Source organism: Papio anubis, chromosome 7 (assembly GCF_008728515.1).
Source record: "Papio anubis isolate 15944 chromosome 7, Panubis1.0, whole genome shotgun sequence".
NCBI lineage: Eukaryota > Metazoa > Chordata > Mammalia > Primates > Cercopithecidae > Papio > Papio anubis.
In genome coordinates this window covers 85,110,272-85,134,720 of record NC_044982.1, presented here as the reverse complement: position 1 = coordinate 85,134,720, position 24,449 = coordinate 85,110,272, and the positions used below count along the sequence as shown (strand labels likewise).

The 24,449-nt window shown below is 41.2% G+C and overlaps 1 protein-coding gene across 1 annotated transcript; it reads right to left on the bottom strand.

Annotated features, from left to right (window-relative positions):
* Positions 1 to 12: 12 nt before the first annotated feature.
* LOC116275745 (FACT complex subunit SPT16-like) lies at positions 13 to 23,437 on the bottom strand. The gene is made up of 25 exons (XM_031668261.1): positions 23,308 to 23,437; positions 21,796 to 21,966; positions 19,955 to 20,107; positions 19,306 to 19,452; positions 18,743 to 18,894; positions 17,893 to 18,065; positions 15,752 to 15,842; positions 13,331 to 13,404; positions 13,088 to 13,200; positions 11,710 to 11,775; positions 11,505 to 11,600; positions 11,306 to 11,421; positions 11,067 to 11,220; positions 10,479 to 10,606; positions 9,304 to 9,439; positions 9,072 to 9,198; positions 8,643 to 8,761; positions 8,018 to 8,143; positions 7,163 to 7,275; positions 6,773 to 6,848; positions 6,064 to 6,233; positions 2,974 to 3,103; positions 2,253 to 2,382; positions 2,042 to 2,119; positions 13 to 1,364 (listed from the first exon to the last, which is right to left on the bottom strand). Exons 2-25 carry the CDS (start codon positions 21,928 to 21,930, stop codon positions 1,219 to 1,221), a joined length of 2,949 nt encoding a protein of 982 aa, XP_031524121.1. The 5' UTR covers positions 21,931 to 21,966; positions 23,308 to 23,437; the 3' UTR covers positions 13 to 1,218.
* Between the last annotated feature and the right edge of the window lie 1,012 nt (positions 23,438 to 24,449).

Genomic DNA, 24,449 nt, shown 5'->3' with positions numbered 1-24,449 from the left:
GTCACAGGTGAATTTACAAAAACAAACAACAACAAAAAAAACCCACAGTTTATTCATCTTTTAGTTCTTCCAAAATTGAAAATATCAAGTCCTACTGCTAAGGAGAAAAAACAAACAAACATAAAATCCGTGACCCCTCCCCCCTTCTCTTAAAGTCACAGAGCACGGAAGGAACTGCAGTGGGACAGGTGGGTGCAGAGAACCAGAAGGGGAGGATGGCAAGATAAACTCCCCAAATACTTGAAAAGCTGTTCAACAGAAACTGTGATAAATACAGGACAATGCAAGACAAAGTTAAAATAAGGAGCAGCAGTGCTGAGAGGCTGTGTTGTAGATATGGCCTCCCTTCCTCTTCTCTTTTCTTGTCAGGGTATTCTAGGCCCAAGGCATGACTTGTCCCTTCCAGATCTAAATGTTGACTCCTTTGAGCCTTCCTCTAGATTTCACTAGAAGCAGTACATGAGGCACAACCTGATATAACTTCCTTGGATATATCAGAAAAAAAAGAAGACAGTGGCAATTTTGCCTTCTATCATTGTACCATGTGTGCATTCGTATGGAGAAAATAACCGAGCCAGGGAGTATCACTGCTTCTTATGTCTTCCAAGGCAGCAGATACACCTCAGAATCTGCATGAGGCAAGAAAGCAGGAAAACTCAGATGAAGGCACCAGCCCAATCTGCCTCACTAGCTCAAGTTGTATGATTTATCACAACCATCAGGAAATTTCCAAGAACCTGGAGTATTGCAAAGATAAAACTTAAAAGAGATGTGAGGAAGGTCATGGCAGTAGGGTAGGTTGGAGGATTGAATGTGCTGGTCAAGAACCATGATACGGGTAATTAAGGGTCACCTTGTACCACTGTCTTGGAAATACAGCTTTGAGACACCAAATAGTAAGATGTCAGAAGCCATCGATGTCCTGGCAGAAGGTGACAGGAAGAGAGAAGAATGAAACAATATTTATTAACAGCGGGAGCCTCCTCCTGTCTTCAAGAACACCTCCTCCCTTGCCATCTGAATGGGGCCATTGGCACGTGTCCTGGTGGGCCTGGAATTCCCCGAGTAGATTGGTCCACACAAATGGCCCCCTAAACCCATAAACACAAATGGCAAAACTTCAAATGAAAACAAAAGGAAAAATACAGTTTCTATGTCATGTAAAATTTTCAGGGGTTGGCTGGAGGAAGAATGGAGCTCAGGGCCAAAGTTCAGAAGTTACTTCCTCTTTTTCTTGGGGGGTGCAGAGCTGTGTCTGGAACCACGGTTAGAGCCACGGCCTGAACTGTGCACAGATGCCTTCCTCTTCCGGCTCATACTTCGACTCTGTTCTTCTTCTTCCTCGTAACGACTTTCTCGGTCCGCTAAATAGAAAAGGCGTTATTAGTTAGAGATAGGTAGGCTTTAGGTACCTAGTATTACTGGAGAGCATGAGATAGCACAGAGAATACACTTTGGAATCAGACCCAAGTTTTAATATTGGACAAGTACTTTCTGAACCTTGGTTTATTTACAAAAGGGAGAATTATTTAAGGGTTAAATAAGGTAACCTACGAAAAGTACCTATTCCCAATGATTGGAACACAGCAGTTAATATTTATTTCCTTTTAAGCTTTAAACGTTTGTTTGGGGTTTGGCTTCAGAGTAACTAGATTAGCATTATAAAGACATGCCTAATCTGGAAGAAGTCTAGCAAAATTAAAGTATTATAGGATTTAGGTTTGGAAACTGAATAGGCTAATTCTTGAGTATTACATGAATATGTGGCTATCACTGCTATAGGAAAGATGGGGGCTTGCGCAGATGAAAACAGCATCCAGTTAGGTAGAGCACTGCCCACTGGAGAGTATGGACACATTCCACCCCTCATTTTCTCCTTCAGTCAATGAAGTTGTATCTGTGGCTCCAAATCAGTTTTATAGTGTTCTTTTGTTACTTTCATTACACCATCAATACTAACACCTCAAGATACTGAAATGTGTTAGAAATTTGTGCATAGACACATGAATAAATAGAATAAAAACAACAAATTTTTAAAAACCTTTTCGGGCTTCTTCCTCCAGTTCATCCCAATCCTTTCCACTCTCTTCTTCACTACCCAATGACTCCTTAGAATAGTCTGGAAGAAAATTAAGCATTAGTCATCAGGCGGGAACAGAATGGAATGACAGAGTTCTTAGTCTAAAAAAAGTAGCTTTCAGAAACGACATTAGATGAGGAAGCCAGGACAAACTTTTCTCTATAAGACTAACCTGACTCTTCTGCTTCTGATGAATAATCTTCATCACTGTCCTCCTCTTCCTCTTCATAGTCATCTTCTGAAGGATTAAAAGTCTCATCTTCAATTTCAGACTCTGAATCCCCTTCTTCAGCATCACTCCCCTGGTGAGTTAGAGCATCATACTGATTTTTTTTTGACATTTACCTTATCAGTGAATGAATTCAGCCCACATAGTATACCAGTATTTACATGAAGAAAACAAAAGCAAAAAAATCTGAGTGATTAAAAGATAAAATGACTTGTTTAAAATCAGTAGTCAGGTGCAATTGTTATTTTACTATTACTATGTATTATTACATTTCTGAAAAATTCACGTTAGCCTTCCTCACCCAGGGAAATTAACAACAGAAAGACTTTCTGTATTAATGTATCACACAAACATTAAGTGGACAATTTTTTTAAAAATACGTTTTGCAAAATGCCCTGGAGGATTTTTTCCCCAAATGCTAAGAAATTCATTTGAGGAAAAGTTTTTGTAGTTTCCAAGAAATCTTGTCAGGAGTTAGTTACCACTGTCCAATCAACTTATCATTTACCTGTAAAACAAATTTGAAGAAACAATAACATCAAGTGGTGTTCAGAGCTTCTCCCAGATGGCCTAGTTCCTTACGTGCTACTTATATGCCATTCTAACTGAACAAATGATAGTGGGCAACACTATGTACCAGGAAAGAAACCCCACACTCACGCACCTCACCCTCAGGCTCCAGGAAGGACCAGCCACCTTGTTCGAAGAAGCCCTCAGGGTCATCAACAATGGTCTTCATGATTTTAGTCCAGTTGAGGGACTGTACTCCTTCTGTGTACTTCAGGTCACAGGAACTAAGAGAAATGACAAAGTAAAATCAATCTTCTGTATTTTCCGGGAGCAGAAATTCTTTTTTTTTTTTTTGAGACACAGTCATGCTCTGTCTCCCAGGCTGGAGTGCAGTGGTGCAATCTTGGCTCACTGCAACCTCTGCCTCCCGGGTTCAAGTGATTCTCCTGCCTCAGCCTCCCGAATACCTGGGATTACAGGCGTGTGCCACCATGCCTGGCTCATTTTTGTATTTTTAGTAGAGACGGGGTTTTGCCATGTTGGTCAGGCTCATCTAGAACTCCTGACTTCAGGTGAATCACCTGCCTCAGCCTCCCAAAGTGCTGGGATTACAGGTGTGAGCCACCGCGCCCGGCCTGGGAGCAGATATTCTTTGCACTATGCCACTAGAGCATGTCGCAATGGCTGCTATTTGATCTCCTAGAGCACTAGCCCTCACAACAGACCAGCATTCCAACTGAAACAAGCTTTCTCCTTCACCTGAGTCTGAGCTCATCCTCTCCCATTTTCTTTCTTTAATACCAATTTCCCTATTCTTCACTTAGTCTTCTATTCACCCATCTTTTCTGTCACTGATTCCATTCTTATTTCCAAGTAGTCATAACCACTTCTGCGATTCTGTTTTTCACTACTATAGTTAAGAAACAGGGACAATTTTCAGCCACGTGTGGTGGCTCATGCCTGTAATCCCAGCACTTTGGGAGCCCAAGGCAGGCGGATCATGAGGTCAGGAGATCGAGACTATCCTGGCTAACATGGTGAAACCCCATCTCTACTAAAAATACAAAAAATTAGCTGGGCATGGTGGCACGCGCCTGTAGTCCCAGCTACTTGGGAGGCTGAAGCAGGAGAATCGCCTGAACCTGGGAGATGGAGGTTGCAGTGAGCCGAGATTGCGCCACTGCACTCCAGCTTGGGCAACAGAGCCAGACTCCATCTCAAAAATAGTAATAATAATAAAAATAAAAAAGAAACAGGGACGATTTTCAATGGCCCTAGCCTTTCTTCTTCAACCTTCCAGTGCTTTCTTATGTGTTGTTTTTTTGATGCAAGATTGGTATGAAGGTAGGAATAAATTTTTTTTCCCCAGTACCTAAAGTGCCCTGTATTTAGACAATGCTCAAATGACTTTCTCTTACTCATTTCTGTTGAGGAGAGCTGAATCAGTTAAGAGTAGGTAAGAAGAAAAAAACCAAAGAAATGACAGTAGTAAGGATAACAACAACCAACCATAAAATCTGCCTGAGAACCACTGGCATAAATCCACTTTAGACAATATACACAGAAATTTCTGCTTCCAGCCATGATGGAGTAACACCCACTAGATTTACCTTCCCACCTTAAACAACTACAAAACAAAATACGAAACAACAGTTTTCAGACATCGGATAAAAAGCAGCACAAGACCATAATCCCTGAAAGCAGGAAACAAGGGTTAATTGAACATTTGCCCTAGTTTTCTGTCTAGAGGCGATTCCTAATCTGCCATGCAGGGAGAGAGAACCCAATCAGAACCTGATGGTCTCCAGGAACTGAGACAAAGTAGGATTTGGGAAGGTTGAGACAGCTAGAATTTGTGGAGAAGAGTACAGGAAGAAAGAATTTCCCAGAGAGAAAGCTCCAGAGATCTGCAGAGGGGTCCCCCTCAAGTCTTTGGTGGAGGGATGATCTACACATTCATGAGAAAACTGGAACTGCATAAAGCAGTATTGGATGGCAGTAGGCCAGACAATTCCCAGTCTCACACAGAACTAGAAGTAAATCCTGTTCCAGTGGATTTATTTCCATCACCTTTCCACCAGCTTCAGCAGAGACCTCACAATCCACAGGGCATCAGGCAGACTCTGAAGAGTATTGCCTCGTAGTAAGCCCAAATACTCAGAAGTTTTTCAGTGAAACTTTTGAAGGCTGTTCTAAATCCACACCAACAGACATTTGAGAACAAGCCTTGAAAGATCAAACAGAATCCCCGGGCCGGGCGCGGTGCCTCACGCCTGTAATCCCAGCACTTTGGGAGGCGAGGGTGGATCACGAGGTCAGGAGATTGAGATCATCCTGGCTAACACAGTAAAACCCCATCTCTATTAAAAATACAAAAAATTAGCCAGGCATGGTGGCAGGCGCCTGTAGTCCCAGCTACTCAGGAGGCTGAGGCAGGAGAATGGCGTGAACCCAGGAGGTAGAGTGTGTAGTGAACCAAGATCGTGCCACTGTGCTCCAGCCTGGGCGACAGAGCGAGACTCCGACTCAAAAAAAAAAAAAAAAAACCCCAAAAAACAACAAAAAAAGAAAGATCAAAAAGAATCTAACTAACTTGACTGCATCCCAGAATAACCTCGTCTCTAGTAAAAAAATGAGCTGGGTGTGGTAGCACATACCTGTAGTCCCAGCTACTTGGGATGCTGACGTAGGAAGGTTACCTGAATCCAAGAGTTTGAGGTTGCAGTGAGCTGGGGTTGTACCACTACACTTGAGCCTGGGCAACAGAGTTAAGAACCTGTCTCAAATCACAACCACCACCACCACAAAATATGTAGAAAATATAAAGATGATGGGTGAAAGCAGTAGAAAAGCATACTTAAAAAGCTATTGTAAATATGCTCTACATTGACTGGGTGCAATGGCTTGTGCCTGTAACCCCAGTACATTGGGAGACCGAAGTGGGAGGATTGCTTGAGCCCAGGAGTTTGAGACCAGCCTGGGCAACACTGAAAAAAAAAAAAAAAAGATCGTAGATTTTGATTTTCTTTGTGTTAAGTATGCATAAACTATTGTTGGGAATTCAAGAGAAAGTGAACAGCTCCGTTATCTAATAGATCTCAGGTTTTCAAGTCCTGGTCTGTAACAACCAAAAGGCAGTCTCACCTTAAGTACATCAGTAGATTTTATGCACAACACACCACATTTAAATTCTATAATACAGGGTTCATGGGATAAATGGGAGACTGATGGCAGATTTACTTACTTCAACCATTCCTTGATGGGGTCAAGAGAGGCTACAGGAATGGCATTGATCATGGTCACTTTCTTGCTGTAGTCCTTGTAGACAATTACCATATCAAAGTTCTTCAGGTGAAACTGGACCCGCTCAAAGTGAATCAGCTCTACTTCATCCAGTGTCACCACAAAAGGTGGCTGTCAGGGAGAAACTGAAATATTAGCATATAAATATTTTCCCCAAAGCAATAATATTTCAAGTAACTTTCACGATCTAAATTACTATATAAAAGATAAGTAAGCTGTTTTTGGGTTTTATTGAAAGACTGAAGCAGTACAACATACTGAAGCCACAGAAATACGATCTGCAAGATCAAAAATCATCCCTCAAGGAGAATAAACTCAAGGAAACTATGTGAAAAACTATTTAAATAGACATTATCCTAAAAAAAGAAAGGGAAAAAAAAAAAGAGGTTCTTGCTTTGTTGCCCAGACTGGTCTTGAGTTCCTGGCCTCAAGTGTTCCTCCCACCTTGGCCTCTCAAAGTGCTGGGATTACAGGGGTGAGCCATCATGTCTGCCCTAAAGAGACTTTAAATAAAAGTATCATTTGTTCAATGAGTTTTAAGTCTAAGTAAATATCAAAAGTGAAAATCACAATAATTAGGATAAAGAACACCTATCCTCCTTTATTTTCTCTAACAATGTTTTTACTAAAAGAGGGTAAGAAACACTCACCCATTCCGTAGCATTTACCAGCGCACTACTAGTGGGTTGAAGGAGGCAGGTACTCCTATAGGGAGCTCCATTAAATCTGGAAGAGAGAAACTTTTGAGATTGAGCTCATCACAAGAGAGACTGCTGCTGCCACAACAAACTTCTTCCCTCTCCCGATTCCAAACAGCTCCAGCATACTCACTGGAGACTCATCTCCAGAGGAAGCCTCTTAGAGTTAGCCACTCACCTAAACCCTTAAACATTTTCAAGAAGAAATGGATGTCTCAAAGATTATTAGTCATAGGAAAAAAGGATATGACATGTTAAATTATTATTAAAGGAAGAACAATTTATTGTACCGAAAGGCAGACCAGTGAAACTTCAGACCAAAAAGATGATGAGATATGTTACCCCAAGTCCCTAAAAGGCACTTCAAATTCCAGTTCCTCCTTAGTTAGAGCCTCTACTTTCTCAATGAAATTTTTAAAGGCTGTTTTCAGTTTGTGCCTCATTTCTCGTTCCATCTGTAGAAAAAAAAAAAAAATCAAATATAGCCATCACATTTGTTAATAGTACCTCCCCTCAAAAAGTCTGAAGTGCTTTTGTGCTTAAAAAAAAAAATTTCAGCTTTTAAGTTCAGGAGTACATGTGCAGGATGGGCAGGTTTGTTACACAGGTAAACATGTGCCATGGTGGTTTGCTGCACAGATCATCCCTGAAGTGCTTCTGTAATCCTTCATTCTCAACTATGAAACTAACATGTACATATACCTTATTTAAGGCCACCATGCCATTAACTGTCAAGCTGAGTCTGCAACCTAAGCCTAAACTATTGTAATACACCATCTCAGCAGATACTTGAGTTGTTCTGCACAGATTCAGGGTTGTTTATTTATTTTTTGAGATGGAGTCTCACTGTCGCCCAGGCTGGAGTGCAGTGACGCTATCTCGGCTCACTGCAACTTCTGCCTCTTGGGTTCAAGTGATTATCCTGCCTCAGCCTCCCGACTAGCTGGGACTATAGGTGCGCACCACCACACCTAGCTAATTTTTATATTTTTAGTAGAGACGGGATTTCACCACGTTGGCCAGGCTGTTCTTGAACTCCTGACCCTCAGGTGATCCGCCCATGTTGGCGTCCCAAAGTGCTGGGATTACAGATGTGAGTCACTGCGTTGGCCCAGGTTGTTTACAAAATGCAATCCCTGAGCTTGGATTTGGCCTCATCCTCCCTATCCTGCAAATACAATACTAAACTTCACAAACCTGCTCAGCATAGAGGTCATCTCGGTCATGCATATGCTGATGTTTCCCCAAGTCTGTGGTTATCTCTCCCACTTCTGTGTAGAACTGCACATCCGTGTGCCGCTTCTTCCCAAACATGATGGCATTCTGTTGGCATAAAACGGCAAGAAGACAGAAATCAGAAACACAAAGGTACCTGTGATGGAAATGGCAGTGATCCAAACTTGGGCCTCCACAGCATGCATGCAAAAATAATTAAACCATCCCTGGTGTTATCATAAATAATGATGCTTGGGAATGTGAAGCAGTGTACATGTGAAAAGGTGCTGTGCTCCTACTTATTATAGGAACTTTGGAAATTATGCTGCTAACAAATCTTATCTAAAGCAAAACCTTTTTATTTTAGAAAAAGAAATCTGGAGATCTTGTATGTTTTGCTGGCCATTATATAACACACCAAAGGAACAATCATGCTTATGAGCACCTTCTAGATGCCAGGCCTTGTGGCCTTGAGAGGCATTATTTTATTTAATCCTCTTAATGTTCTTATGCGAAAGGTGATTTTTTCATCACTATTTTCTAGGAAAGAAGCTGAGCGAAATGAAGTGTCTTGCCCCAGAGCTCATGATTATGTAGAAAGGTGTACCTTGAGGTGAAAGTGCAACACAATAATCATTTCTCCATCGCAGGGCTGGAACAAAGCATGCTTAATATTATTGTACAAAATATCCACCTTGTCTCCTCGAACAGATGTGAAGCGAAAGCCTGGGGAAAAGAATGAAGAAATGTCAAGCAGTGTAATTAGGTTAGGCCAAAAGGCACTGCATCTCTTCTGGCTGATTTGCACAGGGTCAGAGGAAACATCAACAACTGTATAGAGCTTTCCTTTCCTTCTGGCCACACAGCAGTAAAGGAGATTCCTCCCAGCATTTCCTTGTCATACTTTGTTAGCGCCATGCTCTAACCAACTGAGCTAACCGCCGATGGCTCTTTGTCAAACTTTATTATCTGATCTGTCATTCCTACAAATGTGCCCCTGAAGACAAAGCCTAGGTATAGGAGAGATCATCAATACCATTGACATGGGCCTCCAGTGAGCCTTGCATCCTCTTTTGGGCAATATTTGGGCGAATGTATAGATCTTTCAGTTTGGGATTACTCCGGTTTAGATTGATCACCAGTGAGTCTTGTTTTACAATGCCCTAAGCAAGAAGAAAATTAATGTGAATTGTCACATATCCTTACAAGTCTCCAAAAAATACATGTCCTCCTTTGTGTAAGAATGTTTTGTCTGTGTTCAGGCTCACCTCCTTCTCCTTCTCTTCAGCTTCTCGAGTTTTATAACGTTTCTGTACTTCTTTAATAATTCGGAAAGCATTCTGAAGGTTCAAGGCTGGTACTGTCTGTTCCCCAGGTGCCTTAATATTTGATGCTCGGTATGTACTGTAGAAAACCAGCAGCATTTATAGTGATTTATTTTTCAGGCCAGGGAAATTGTACTGATTTACTTTATCTTACAGCCAGCTTAATTTCTACTCTTTTTTTTTTTTTTTTTGAGACAGGGTCCTGGCTCTGTCACCCAGGCTGGAATGCAGTGGCCCGATCTTAGCTCACTGCAACCTTCACCTCTTGGGTTCAAGCCATCCTCCCACCTCAACCTTCCAAGTACCTGGGATTACAGGCACACACCACTATGCCCAGCTTTTTTTCTTTTTTTTTTTTTTTTAGCAGATACAGGGTTTTGCCATGTTGACCAGGCCGGTCTCGAACTCCTGGCCTCATGTAATCCGCCTGCCTCTGCCTCCCAAAGTGCTGGGATTACAGGCGTGAGCCACCATGCATGCCCATTCCTTCTTTTTCTTAAATGGAGTATATTACAAACAGCTAGTTCATTGAAGTGGGGGAAATCACATTTTCATTTTTCAAATCTGGCATAACATCCCCAAATTATCCCATTTCACACCATGAAATCATAGAATCCAATGTGGCACCAATTTTCTTGAGGATTCAATTGTAAAATACGTTTATTATTTTTAACACTTATTTGCATAACTATTTTTTCTGAGATAAGGTCTTGTTCTGTCGCTCAGGCTGGATGGAGTATAGACAAGATCAGGGATCACTGCAGCCTCAACCTCCCAGGCTCAAGGGATCCTCCCACCTCAGCCTCCAGAGTAGCTGGGTGACGGGCGCACACCACCACGCCTGGTTAATTTTTTGTTTTTTAGTAGAGACAAGGTCTCACTATATTATCCAGGCTCAAAGTAGGTTTAGTAAATATACAATATCTTCAAGAAGATTCTAAATTGGGATCCATTCTGAAAATAGTACAAAGTCAAGAAGGCAATCTGAAGTAAGTCCCAATGAGGAAGGCTTTGACATTTACTAGGTAGGGAAAATGCAGCACAGAGAATGAAATGTTTCTGAGAGTAACACTCCAGACAAGATGAATCTGGGTGTGACTATTTTCTTGGGGACTCACATTTCCTTGACAAAAGTCGCTTCAGGGTTAGGAAAGATGTTGCCTTCATTCCTGCCCAGAGCACTGCCTGGGCAATAAAAGTTGATTCGCAAGTAAGTATAATCTCCTTCCACGGACATACTTATATTCTGTTCAAAGGAAAACCATAAAAAGTAAACAGATTTCTTTCCTAGAGATTAGTAGTTACAGCAATGTTAAAATTAAGTTAGAAGTTACAAGTTGACTGCTCTTAACCTTAATCTAAATCTAATAAACTTACACATATCTTTTTAATAACGAAGTATCTTTTCCCCCCAAAAATCTCTGAATTCTCAAAGTACCTTGTACCATGAATACAACTACAAGCTAAACAATGCTTAAATGAAGTTGAAAAAAAGATAGGCAAATTATGTTTACAGACTAGTTTAGCTTTCTACTAAGTGAAAAAAACTGGAAGAGGAAGGAGAATGACAGGACAAGAGGGATGTCAGTCAACTGCACAGAGTCTGAAGGAGTGGGAGACATGATGAATGCAGATTATTTATGGCAAATACAATTACTATTTTAAGAAACAGTTTGGATGAAACCTGATGCATTGAATGTTAGTACCTTGATTGTGGCAATGTGAAAAGGTGTTGCAATGCCAAACACGGGCATTATTACAGTCTCATATTTCTTATCGATGTAGATCTTCATTTCCCGAATATGTGGTTCCTTAGGCATCAGAGATGGGTTTTTATAGGACACATTAGATTTGCGAGCTCTGGAGTGGGATAAAAAACAACTGAGAAATTTCTGCAGTCACACAGAACCCTCAGATAATCTCACTGCTCAATGAAAACTCTTACTTCTGAATCTGCTGTTCTCCCTTTTGTTCAGTCAGTCGTCTCTTTGCTTCTTCATTGAGTTGAGCCGCTAGTTCTTTCTGATGTGCTCTTCGCTTCTCTTCTGCAGTCATTTCGTTCTGGTGAATGGAAAATCCAATTTATCACAACATGTGAGCCATATGATAGATGAGATCAACGTAATTCAAAACAGTAAACTTACTCTTGTTCTTTCTGTAAGTAATGCTGCCCGAGAACCTCTTCCCAAAAGGTCCTCTGCCTCATCTTTCTCCTCCTCCTCTTCTTCCTCATCTTCATTCTATGGAAAAAGTCATAATCAAGAAATGAAATTTTAATTATTTTAGCCAATATTATTTAACTTCTTTATATCCTAAACTTCCTATACTACTTATCTATCTTTTTCCTACCTTTAGGAAAATCCCCACATTCTTCACTTTCTTCTTCACAGAAGTGAGAACAGTAGCTGGGCCATCCTAGAATTAAAAGGAGAATGAAGACATATTATTTAAAAGAGGCAATTTCATTTTCTAACCTAGTAAATGGCTGGGCAATGCTTTGAATCTTTTGGACACTAAAATGTTTGACAATGGAATAAATAGTTTTTATCCTTCTAACCTCTAACCTCTTGTCAGGAGCTACAATTTGTTTTTTCTCTTTTTTTGAGCAGAGTTTCACTCTTGTCAACCAGGCTGGAGTGCAGTGGTGCGATCTCAGCTCACTGCAACCTCCACCTCCCGGGTTCAAGCAATTCTCCTGCCTCAGCCTCCTGAGTAGCTGGAATTACAGATGCGCACCACCACGCCTGGCTAATTTTTGTATTTTTAGTAGAGCTGGGGATTCACCACGTTGGTCAGGCTGGTCTCAAACTCCTGACCTCAGGTGATCCACCTGCCTCGGCCTCTGGAAGTGCTGGGATTAATGCGTGAGCCACTGCACCTGGCCAGGAGCTATCATTTGGGAGGCAACATTGGGTAATCGTTAATACAGGTTTGATTTGAAGGCTGGCTCAGTTGCTTTCTAGCTCAGTGACATTTGGCAAGTTACTTAAACTTGTCTGTGCCTTCAATTTATCTAGTAAATGGAGGTAATAAGAGTATCTACTTCACAAGGTACTATTTCAATGAATTAATGTAAACTGCTTAGCTTATGATAAAAACACTGAACTACCTGTGCTCATTATTATTAAAAATCAGTTCCTGCTGAGGGAAAGAAGTTAGTCACAAAAGACCACACAGGGTATGGCTGAATTTATATCAACTGCCCAGATATTTAGCAAATCCTTAGAGAGAACGTAGTTTAGTCACTGCCTAGGCCTGAAGAACCAGTGGGGGAAGAGAAGGGGGATACGGAGAGACTGCTAATAGGTTCAGGGTTTTTTCCTAAGGTGATGAAACTATTTTCAAATTAGATTGTAGTGATGGTTACACAAATGTGAATATGCAAAAAATCACTAAATTGTACATATTAAGTCAGTGAATTGTATAGTATGTGAATTGTAGCTCAATAAAGCTGTTTTTAAAAAGAAAAAAAGAATCAGTTTCATTATTAGTATTAGTTCCTGATATTATCAAGGTTCAAGCCACAATATGACAATATGATTTAATGGTTTAAATCACTGCCTGTACTTGCGCTACAGTCTCTATTCCTAGCTGCATTAGGTTAGGCTGTCACATGGATTCTTCCCCTTAGCTAGCATTTAACAAAGCAAGAAAAAAACCACAGGGTCCACAAACGTGCCTCAAAAGTTAGCTCATGAAGACTCCAAAGTTTAGAGACAATACACACCTCATCCACAAGCACTGTGTCACCAATAAACAGGGCATAGGTTTTCTCTTCTGGCTTTTTCCCCTCCTTGTTAGTCAGGTCTGAGAATCCTAAATTGATGCTGAAAACCATTCCTAAAACAGCAAAACAAGGATTGGTCTGTGGCTGTGACAATACGGAGAGGTGTAAGACATATGCCTAAAAGAAGATAAAGCTAAAGGAAATAAATCACAAAAGTATTTTCTTATTGTATGTGAAACTTACCTTTCTTCAGTTTGTATTGATTTTTACTATTGATTACTAGGGAGCCTTCACGGAATTCAATTCCCATCCCAAATCTGAAAAGAAACAGATAAAAATCAGCAAAAGGCTACAGATCTCTAACATGGATCAAGTATAATATGTTCATTTCAACTTTCACAGTAAGACAGGCAAACATGTTTGAAATGATTTACCCCTGCTGACCGCTCAGTTAGAAAAGAGGATTCAAAGACAGTCTTTGGCCTCTAAATATGCTGTATAATCCCATGGTGAAAAATAATTTCCTAATTGATTATATCAAGCCTTTTAAATTTTAGCTTATTTGCCCACATTTAAACTTTAACCTTCTACCATAAAATCAAGTCAGTAGTATTCCTGTAAACAACATAGAAATTATTAAGGGCTACATTACTAAGACAGTAATAACCAGATTAAAAGGGGCAATTTTTAGTGGAACATTGGTAACCAGATTCATAAGACTTGGTATATAGGTATATATTTCCTCTTCTCCACGAGAGAAGTCTAGAAACTATATACCACAGACTAGTTTTCATCTAAAGAGAGTGCCTACATAAAGCTTTGTTTCCAAATATGTCCTTTGTTCTATAACACGTTATTAGGTATTTCTAGGTGTTCAGTGATAAAATACATTTGAGAAATATACTGGATTTGAAGGGGTGTCCTGCCCCTCCACACCTGTGGGCGTTTCTCGTTAGGTGGACCGAGAGAATTGAGAAAAGAAATGAGACACAGAGACAAAGTATAGAGAAAGAAAAAGTGGGCCCAGGGGACCCGCGCTCAGCATACAGAGGACCCACCGGTCTCTGAGTTCCCTTAGTATTTTCTCTGAGTTCCCTTAGTATTTATTGATAATTATCTTTACCATCTTAAAGAAAAGGAAGTGGCAGGATAATAGGATCATTATAGGGAGAAAGTCAGCAGTAAGACATATGAATAAAGTTCTCTGTGACATGAATAAGTTTAAGGAAAAGTGCTGTGCCTTGATATGCATATGCAAACATCTCCATAAATCTTTTTAGTGCATAAAGAGCAGCATTGCGCTAGCAAGTCCCGCCTTTCGCCCTAAGGCGGTTTTCTCCTTTCACAGTAAACAGAACACACAATCGGGTTTTATATGGAGATGTTCCATTGTCCAGCGATGGGCAGGAGACAGATGCTTTTCTCTATCTCAACTGCCAACAACTGCCAAGAGGCCTTCTTTCCTCTTGTACTGGTCCTCCTCAGCACAGACCCTTCACGGGTGTCAGGCTGGGGGACGATCAGGTCTTTCCCATCCCACGAGGCCACATTTCAGACTATCACATGGGGAGAAACCTTGGACAATACCTAACTTTCCTAGGCAGAGGTCCTTACGAGGCCATATTTCAGACTATCACATGGGGAGAAACCTTGGACAATACCTAGCTTTCCTAGGCAGAGGTCCCTGCGACCTTTGGCAGTGACCTTTGGCAGTGTGCGTGTCCCTGTGTACTTGAGATTAAGAGAATGGTGATGACTTTTAACCAGCAAGCTGCCTTCAGGCACTTGTTTAACAAAGCACACCGTGCACAGCCCAAAATCCTTTAAACCTTGAGTCACCACAGCACATGTCTCTTGCAAGGACAAGGTTGGGGGTAGGGTCACAGATTAACAGCATCTCAAATACAGAACAAAATGGAGTCTCTTATGTCTACTTCTTTCTATATAGACACAGTAACAGGCTGATCTCTCTTTCTTTTCCCCACAGGATTGAATAAACAAACAAACTCCTCCCCAACCCAAAAACAATAATAAAAAAAAAAAACAGCCAGGCACAGTGGCTCACATCTCTAATCCCAGCACTTCGGGACATCAAGGTGGGAGGACTGCTTGAGCCCAGGAGTTCAACACCAGCCTGGGCAACAGAGCGAGACCTTGTTTCTACAAAAAATATAAAAATGAGCTGGGTGTGGTGGCACGTGCCTTGGATTGGTCCCAGTTATTGAGGGTGCTGAGATGGGAGGATTGCTGGAGCCCAGAAGATCTAGATGCAGTGAGGCATGACTGCGTCACTACACTCCAGCCTGGACAGAGTGAGACCCTGTCTCTAAATAAAATATTAGGGTATCTCAGAGTATGTAAGTTGCAAATGTGCATGGAGAGAGAAAATACAGTATGTATTAATATTTCCTAACATCTGTAATTAGATCCTGGAACACCTGTGGGCTGGACCACCACACTGGTCTAGAAAAATCTCTCTTATACACTTGGGAGAACTTAAATCTGTCTCACTTGCTCTGATAACATCATGTGCCTGGCACATAGTATAGTTTGCTAGTCCATAAATGTTGGCTGAATCAATCAATTAGCCTAAAGAAATCAGACTGACCATTGACAGTCTAATTGAAAACTGACTCAAGAATGACAATACACATCATGGCATACCCTAGGTTTTTGGTAATTTTGTTCAGCAGCTCTGGCTTCTGCTTTTTAACCACATCCATGACAGCGTTATATACGTCACATATCTTCACACCTAATAATAAGACAGAAAGGAGATATTAAAGTATCTTTTAGAAAAAACACTCAGTAACATTTTGAAATCAAAATTTACGTCCCCTAAAGCAGTGTTTCTCAAAGTGTGAACTGAACAGTCCACTCACTCTTTTTTTTTTTTTTTTTTAATTTGAGACAAGGTCTCACTCTGTCACCCAGGCTGGAGTGCAGTGGCATGATTACGGCTCACTGAAGCCCTGACCTCCCAGACTCAATGATCCTCCCACCTCAGTCTCCCAAGTAACTGGGACTACAGGCACATGCCACTATGCCCAGCTAAATATTTTTTGTAGAGACATGGTCTGCCATGTTGCCCAGGCTGGTCTCAAACTGGGCTCAAGCAATCCTCCCACCTTGGCCTCCCAAAGTGCAGGAATTATAGTGTGAATCACTCCACTTGGCCCCCTTCTTTTTTTTTTTTGAGACAGAGTCTCGCTCTGTCGCCCAGGCTAGAGTGGAGTGCAGTGGCGCGATCTTGCTTCACTGCAAGCTCCGCCTCCCGGGTTCACGCCATTCTCCTGCCTCAGCCTCCCCAGTAGCTGGGACTACAGGCGCCCACCACCACGTCTGGCTATTTTTTTGTATTTTTAGTAGAGACGGGGTTTCACCATGTTAGCCAGGATGGTCCTGACCTCGTGATCCACCTGCCTTGGCTTCCCAAAGTGCTGGGATTATAGGCTTGAGCCACCGCCCCTGGCCCCATTCTTAATCATACTATTTGAGAATCGCTAATCCAGGAGGACACTGGAACACCAGTTGGTCTTAATACTTTAAGAGTTGATAAACGGTATCACATTAACGTTATTATACATTTTCAAAAACAGATCCTTGTGGTGGGCCTGTTCCATTTATCACTAAATGGGTGAATTACTGTTATGAGAGCTGTGGCCTTAATTTTTCAGGATCTAGACTATGAATGGGTATGTCAAGCTAAAAAGTAGTCCAGATATAGTGGCCTCAGAGGGATCTTTACTAAAGTTCCAACAGGACTTTTTTTTTTTTTTTGAGACGGAGTCTTGCTCTGTCGCCCGGGCTGGAGTGCAGTGGCCGGATCTCAGCTCACTGCAAGCTCCGCCTCCCGGGTTTACGCCATTCTCCTGCCTCAGCCTCCCGAGTAGCAGGGACTACAGGCACCCGCCACCTCGCCCGGCTAGTTTTTTGTATTTTTTTAGTAGAGACGGGGTTTCACCGTGTTAGCCAGGATGGTCTCGATCTCCTGACCTCGTGATCCGCCCATTTCGGCCTCCCAAAGTGCTGGGATTACAGGCTTGAGCCACGGCGCCCAGCCCCAACAGGACTTCTTAAGACCGATTTAGAGATAATATGGAAGAATGGTGTCTGGAAGCTCAGTATCCTTCGTATTGTTTTGATGCAGGATTAACATTATATATCCTGTTGGTAGAGATACTAGTTCTCAGAACTTTCTATAACTAAGGAATAGTAATAAGGCCAAGGTATTTTGTGAAGATCTGGACATAGAGGGCCTAACAAGTCAGAGAGGTTTCTATAAACATCAATGTAAACCACAATGATCACTCATACCTGAAAGAAATGCAGATTCAAGACCTACATGCTAGGATGATTCAACATTTCTAAATCTTATTCTGTTTTTAATATGACAGCCTCAGAGACATAAACATAACACTAATGACATTTCTTTTTTGAGACAAGGTCTCAACTCCATTGCCCAGGCTGAAGTGCAGTGGCGCAAACATGGCTCACTGCCGAGGTACAGTCACAACTCACCGCAGCCTTGACCACTTAGGCTCAAGTGATCCTCCCCAACCTCAGTCTCCTGAGTAGCTGGGACCACAGGTGTGCACCACTATGCCCAACTAATTTTTTCATTTTTAATTTCTTATAGAGATGGGGGCCTCATTGTGTTACCCAGGATGGTCTCGGACTCCTGGATTCAAACAATCCTCCTGCCTCGGCCTCCCAATGTTGCGATTACAGGTGTGAGCCACAGCTCCTGGCCAATGACATTTTTGTGACGTAACTTCTAAACCTCCTTTTCTAAGGCACCTCACCATGTCTTAATTCCTTCAGCAGCTCCTCTTGAAGCTGGAGTAAAAAGTTGTAATTTTCTTGAACTTCCTGAGAAGGATCAACCATCAAAGTGCGAACAAGGTTGGAGCAGTAAGACTTGAAGCGAATACCCATGGCACAAGTGATGGCCCCAAAATGCATATGATTCTTGTCACTAGAGACCAACAAAGAAAGAAAACATTTCATTACCAAAACTAGCGAAGTCTTTGGTTATCAATGGGACACGGTATCAATAATCATTACTTTTCCCTGCTATATCCTAAAGCTGTGGCTGAATAAGGACCTAAACTTTTTTTGTGTTTTGTTTTAAATAAACAAACCAGTTTAATAAAGGCTCTAGAGTAAAAGTCAGTGACCAAAACTTTCAGGATAAAAATTCAGTGAGAAAGTGAGTACTGGATTATAAAAATGCAAAAGATATACTGAATTGTATCCATTACAGTCTAATTGTGGGGTTGTGAGGAGTCACTTATCCATCAGTCCTCTATGAATTGTGAGTTGTAGTTAGTCTTAAATATAGATAACAGAGACTGGAAAGGGTAAGTGTGTGGGGGGGGGCAGGCGAGGATGAAAAGAAATGGATTACAAGGTACAAACATAAGGTAAGATAGAAGGAATAAATTCAACGTTTGACAGCAGAGTAGGGTGACTCTACTTAACAAAAATGTACTGCACCTGCGTGATGGACACCCAAGAAAATGACTTGGTGACACTATACATTATGTACTTGTAGCCAAATTTCAATGTACCCCACAAATTTGTACAGATTTTAAAAAAAGAAAAAATAGGCTAAAGTCAAAGCGCTATATTATGAAGTCTTCATATACTTACCTCACCACACTGAACTTGAGATTATAGTTGCCACCACTCTGAATGATAGGAGGGTAACACATTTCCACAGTAGAAGGGTCTGCCCCAGCAAGGTATTTTTTCTCTTCAATGGCCTTTTCCACAGACTCAGCCAGTTTGCTGTGTCGAACTTTCTGTAAGAGCATCCAGAAATAAAGTAACACTTACTAGAGGGTAGCAAAGCGGGGTGTGTGGACACTATGATTTGAAGACAAAATATATCCTTGTATAAGGATGATATAAAAAAGGTCTTACGAAATGGTTTATGCACCAGGCAATATATTGGTATGCAGGCAAAACACATTTTGGAGAACAGTATGTAGGACCTACAGCTATTCCTAGGATTCTCAAGTAAAATAATGGGTTACCTCAAGAAAACATAATGCAGGCTTACCATTATTTTGAAAAAGAGATGACGTAATTACCACCAACTTAAGTGTCAGTCTTAATTTCAAAGGAAGTGGAAGAACACATCAACAGATTTGCATGATAGACTTATTACTGCTTCATTAAAACACTAAAAAGACCCTCTCATCTCCATTTACCTCATCTGCATCAACTATTTCCATGACTCTTTCCTTGAAGAATTTGTTGAAGACTTCAGAAGTGATGCTGGCTGCTTTCTTCATTAGGTTGAGCTCCCCATCCTCCTTTACAGCGATGGTATATGCCACAACTGCACTGATATCTATCTGCAGTCAAAGTGACAAGAGTTTCTAATATGCAAATATAGAATTACAAAATAATGCATCTCTCCAATTTGAATATTATCAGTGATATTTCTGTTACTTAGCAAATGATTTATCACTGGTTTGTAGAATATTCAAATATTCTCTTCTTGAACTGAATTAAACATTTGAAATAGCTCTTTGCCAGGTCACTGTGTGTAGTACAAGAGGTGTTAAACTAATGTACTACTTAAAATGTAAACTGCCCTCTCTAGATGTTTTTGTAAAGGCAGATGGAAGAAAGGCAGGGAAAGAAATTTTGTTTCCAACTCTAAAGTGGCTGGACTATCTCCTGAAAGTCCCATCTACTGGCTGAAAAGTAAAACTGGCACACTGCTCAAAGGGGATAAAATGTGAACAAACATACAGGTTTCCCAAAACAAACGTCCTGCACTATCTGTTATGGAAGCCCATCACATTTCTGTCTTCTCAACTCTTGATTTGCTACTTTCCAGTAGTATCTTACTTTGTCAAAGCCTTCTTTGTTGAGGCAGTCATTCCAGCTCTTCATGAACTCTCCAGGGAATTTGTCTTTGCTGAACACTCCAATCTTCTTTCCATTCTTGCTTTCTTTAATGGCTTCAATCATTTTGTCAAAGCTACTCTTATTACTTTCATTCTGTCAGTGTCACAGGGAAGAAAAGGGGTCTGTTAATTAGACACGTATGTTTTACCAATAACAGGCAGAGGAATATTCTAAACTATGGAAAAAATAAATTCTCCTCCCATCCCCACCTACTTTTTATTTTTAAAGAGACAAGGTCTTGCTCTACTACCCAGGGCAGAGCACAGTGGTGTGATCACAGCTCACTGCAACCTCGAACTCCCAGGTTCAAGCAATCCTCCTGCCTCAGCCTCCCAAGTAGCTGGGACTACAGGTTCATGCTACCATGCCTGGATAAATTTTTTTTTTGAGACAGACTCTCGCTCTGTTGCCAGGCTGGAGTGCAGTGGCGCAGTCTACACTCACTGCAACCTCAGCCTCCTGGATTCAAGTGATTCTCATGCCTCAGCCTCCCAAGTAGCTGGGATTACAGGCGTGTGACAACATGCCTGGCTAACTTTTTATATTTTTAGTAGAGATGGGGTTTTGTTATCTTGCCCAGGCTGTCTTGAACTCCTGACCTCAAGTGATCCACTGCACCCAGCCTTCCTGAATAATTTTTGTATTTTTTGTAGAGATGGGGTTTTTGTCATGTTGCCCAGGCTCATCTGGAACTCCTGTGCTCCAGTGATCTGCTCACCTTGGCCTCTCAAAGTATTGGGATTACAGTCATTAGCCACCATGCCTGGCCCACTTGTAAGATGCCTTCTCATCTTTTTTTTTTTTTTCTTTTTGGGAGACGGAGTCTCGCTCTGTTGCCCAGGCTGGAGCGTAGTGGTGCGATCTATGCTCGCTGCAAGCTCCGCCTCCTGGGTTCACACCATTCTCCTACCTCAGCCTCTGGAGCAGCTGGGACTACAGGTGCCTGCCACCACGCCCGGCCACTTTTTTTGTATTTTTAGTAGAGACGGGGTTTCACCACATTAGTCAGGATGGTCTCGATCTCCTGACCTTGTAATCCGCCCACCTCGGCCTCCCAAAGTGCTGGGATTACAGGCATGAGCCACCGCACCTGGCTGATGCCTTCCCATCTTTAAGGAAGATTGCAATATACCAAAAGTGAGCAAAACATTTCTTTAAATATTTTTATATACTCAGGTGAAAGTGCTGCCATAAGTTGACCAGACTATTCCTTTTTTTAAGAGAAGGGGTCTCACATTGCCCAGGCTGGTCTCAAACACCTGCGCTCACTCAAGCAATCCTCCCATCTCAGACTCCTGAGTAGCTGGGACTACAGGTGTGTACCACCACGCCTGATACAACTATTCTTTCTCTTCAGGAAGTTAAGAAACTCAAACACATAAGTGAACAATATTCTGAGAAAACATCCTATGTTAGGTGGGCAGTATGACAAAAAAAAAATCACGTTTGATAAAAACTGGAAATGATTTATATCTAAGTTTCCTTAAGGATATTTAAGGTTATTTGCTCTAATTAAGGCACACAGATGAAAACAAGTGTCCTCAAGACTGGACACATAAAGTCAGTGTTCACCAGAATTTCACAGCCCATTTGTTTTGCTGCAGTACTGATAGGATTACTGAATTCTTTTCTTCCTAACAATGAAGACGTGACAGAACTTTGTAATTACAACAACAGCCACCTATAATTTCCCCTGCACATTCTTTCAAACTCCTATAAGGCATTTCCGTTCATCCCTTTTGAAGATTCTTCCACATTTATAACACATTATTAATCCTGACCTTTTCTCGTATTAGCAGTGTGATGGCAGGGGCTCCATTAGCATTCTCATTGCCCTTAGTGTTGGCAATCTGTTTCAAGAACTCCACTTTTTTCTTGCTGGCCATAAAGATGATCTTGTCATCACAAAAGACCATGATAGTATCAGTTAGTTCGTAACCAAAGAGCCACGTCTATGGAAAAAGACAACAGTGACAATGGCATTTACAGATAGAAAAATTAATGCACTCATACAGATATACAGAAATACTTATATAAAAAAATAACATGTCTGAGATTAACTCCAAGGTAATCAGGCTGGGGAGTCTGGAGTGGACACAAATTAAGCAAGACTGGCCAAGAGTTGACAATTTATCAGAACAGGACAATGGGGTTCAATGTATTATTTTCTCTACGTTTATATGCTTGAACTATCTATAATTAAAACCATCAAATCAGTTGAACAATTTATGTTTACAGGAACTATATCAATATTTAGTAAAACAGAAATGGTTAAAACAAGGGACAGAGTGATACAGAACCATGTGTTACTACCTCCTCAATTACCAGTTGCCTACCAATTATTCATTTCTCCTTCTCAAAGAACTGACATTTTTAACTGGGGATACTGCCCAGCATGAAAACTCTATTTCCCATCCTTCCTTTCAGGTAAGTATGGTCATTAAGATCAAATTTTGGCCAATACGTCAAAAACGGAAGTACTGTGTGCAGCTTCAGCAAAGTCTTCTTAAAAAGAAAAGGTGGCCTCCCATTTTCTTCCCTGTCTCTATCTTTTTGCTTGGAATGTAGATGAAACACCTGGAGTTCTAGAAGCCATTCTGTACCATGTGCCAGAGGGCTATGTTCTTTGGGTAGCAGAACAGAGAACTGGAAAAAGCCTGGGTCCCTGAAGACTATACATAAGGAAAAGAATATTTTGCTTAACTCGCTGTTACTTAGGTTTTTGTGTTATAGCAGCTAAATCCATATTAATTGATACGAACACTTCTTTTTCCTTATGTCCTAAACCACTGCTAAATCCAACTGAACTTTATGTGATGGTGAAAATACCATTTATTTGCTCTGTCCAATATGGTAGCCACTACCGAGTACCAGAAACAGCTGATGAGACTTGAGAAATTGAAATTTTTTAAAATAAGAGACAGGGTCTCACTGAGCTGCCCAGGCTGGAGTGCAATGGCATGATCTTGGCTTACTGCAACCTCTACCTCCTGCGCTCTTGCCATCCCCCTATCTCAGCCTCCTGAGTAGCTGGGACTACAGGTACACAGCCCCACATCTGGCTAATTTTTTTGTATTTCTTGTAAAGACAAGGTTTTGTCATGTTGCCCAGGCTGGTCTTGAACTCCTGGGCTCAAGCAATCCACCTACCTCGGCCTCCCAAAGTGCTGGAATCACAGGCATGATCCACCGCACCCAGCCAGGAATTTAATTTTTAATGTGGCTACCATACTGAACAGTGAAGCAGATAATCCAACAACTCTAAGGGCTAAAAATTGCTGTAAATCTCTCACCTGTAAGGCAGTTGATTTGGCATAAACAATTTCTTCATCAACACCCACTGATACAACAATGGCATCAACGTTGGCATACTCATCTTCTCCTTTCTGAAAAGAGTGGGTAATTGTCACTTAATTTTCACATTAGCAAAACAGGAATACAGACTTCAATATTTACCTAGAATATGTATAATCTTTTCCTGATAGAAATGTCAAGTTTAAGGTACATGCCTGCTTGGCAGTCTTACAGCTATCCTATTTTTTGTTTTTACAGTACTTGTTAATTGTTGATAAATAACAAGAGAAATTATTCCTTAGTCTCCAGATCTATGTTTCATAGTTCAGGAAAACAGATCAGTGACAAACGTCCTATGTAATTCAAAGACATATTTTATTTTTTAAAATTTTATTATTTATTTATTTTTGAGACGGAGTTTTGCTCTTGTTGCCCAGGCTGGAGTGCAATGGTGCAATCTCGGCTCACTGCAACCTCCGCCTCCTGGGTTCAAGCAATTCTCCTGCCTCAGCCTCCCCAGTAGCTAGGATTATAGACGCCCGCCACCACGCCAGGCTAATTTTTTGTATTTTTAGTAGAGACAGGATTTTATTACGTTGGCCAGGCTGGTCCTGAACTCCCGACTTCAGGTGATCCAGACGCTTTGGCCTCCCAAAGTGCTGGAATTACAGGCATAAGCCACCGTGCCTGGCCCAAAGTAATTTTTTATATTCTAAAATCATCTTGCACTCTCAAAGATAGGCCACCTTCATCTCAGAATCTTTCAAGGAGTTATAATTTATGCAGAAATCTATATATGCCTTCTTTTTTGGTTCAGTCACAGCAATCTTAATAGAGAGATGTAACCCCGTGGTAAAATGAACACTTCAACAACATGAAATCACAGATGCCTGGCCAGGAAGCCATGGTAGTTTTCATCCTTATAGTTTTTGTCAACCTCAACACCAATGTCCTTCCTGGCTGATGGAGAAACGGCAGTTATTTATTTTTTTAAAAAGCTTTAAGACAGAATCACATAAAATTCAAAAGTATACAATGTAATGATTTTTAGCAGAATTATGCAACCATCACAATTTTGGAACATTTTAATCTCTCCAAAAACAAATGCTGTGTCCTTGAGCACAATCATTCCCCAACTCCC

Excerpts from the sequence above, each read along its gene's own strand:
- LOC116275745 (XM_031668261.1), bottom strand. The coding sequence starts at position 21,930 with ATGGTCTTTTGTGATGACAAGATCATCTTTATGGCCAGCAAGAAAAAA. Across the intron at positions 15,843-17,892 it reads GCTGAAGGAATTAAGACATG|GTGTGAAGATATGTGACGTA; the intron begins GTGAGGTGCCTT and ends TCTTATTATTAG. Across the intron at positions 3,104-6,063 it reads CCCATCAAGGAATGGTTGAA|TTCCTGTGACCTGAAGTACA; the intron begins GTAAGTAAATCT and ends CATTTCTCTTAG.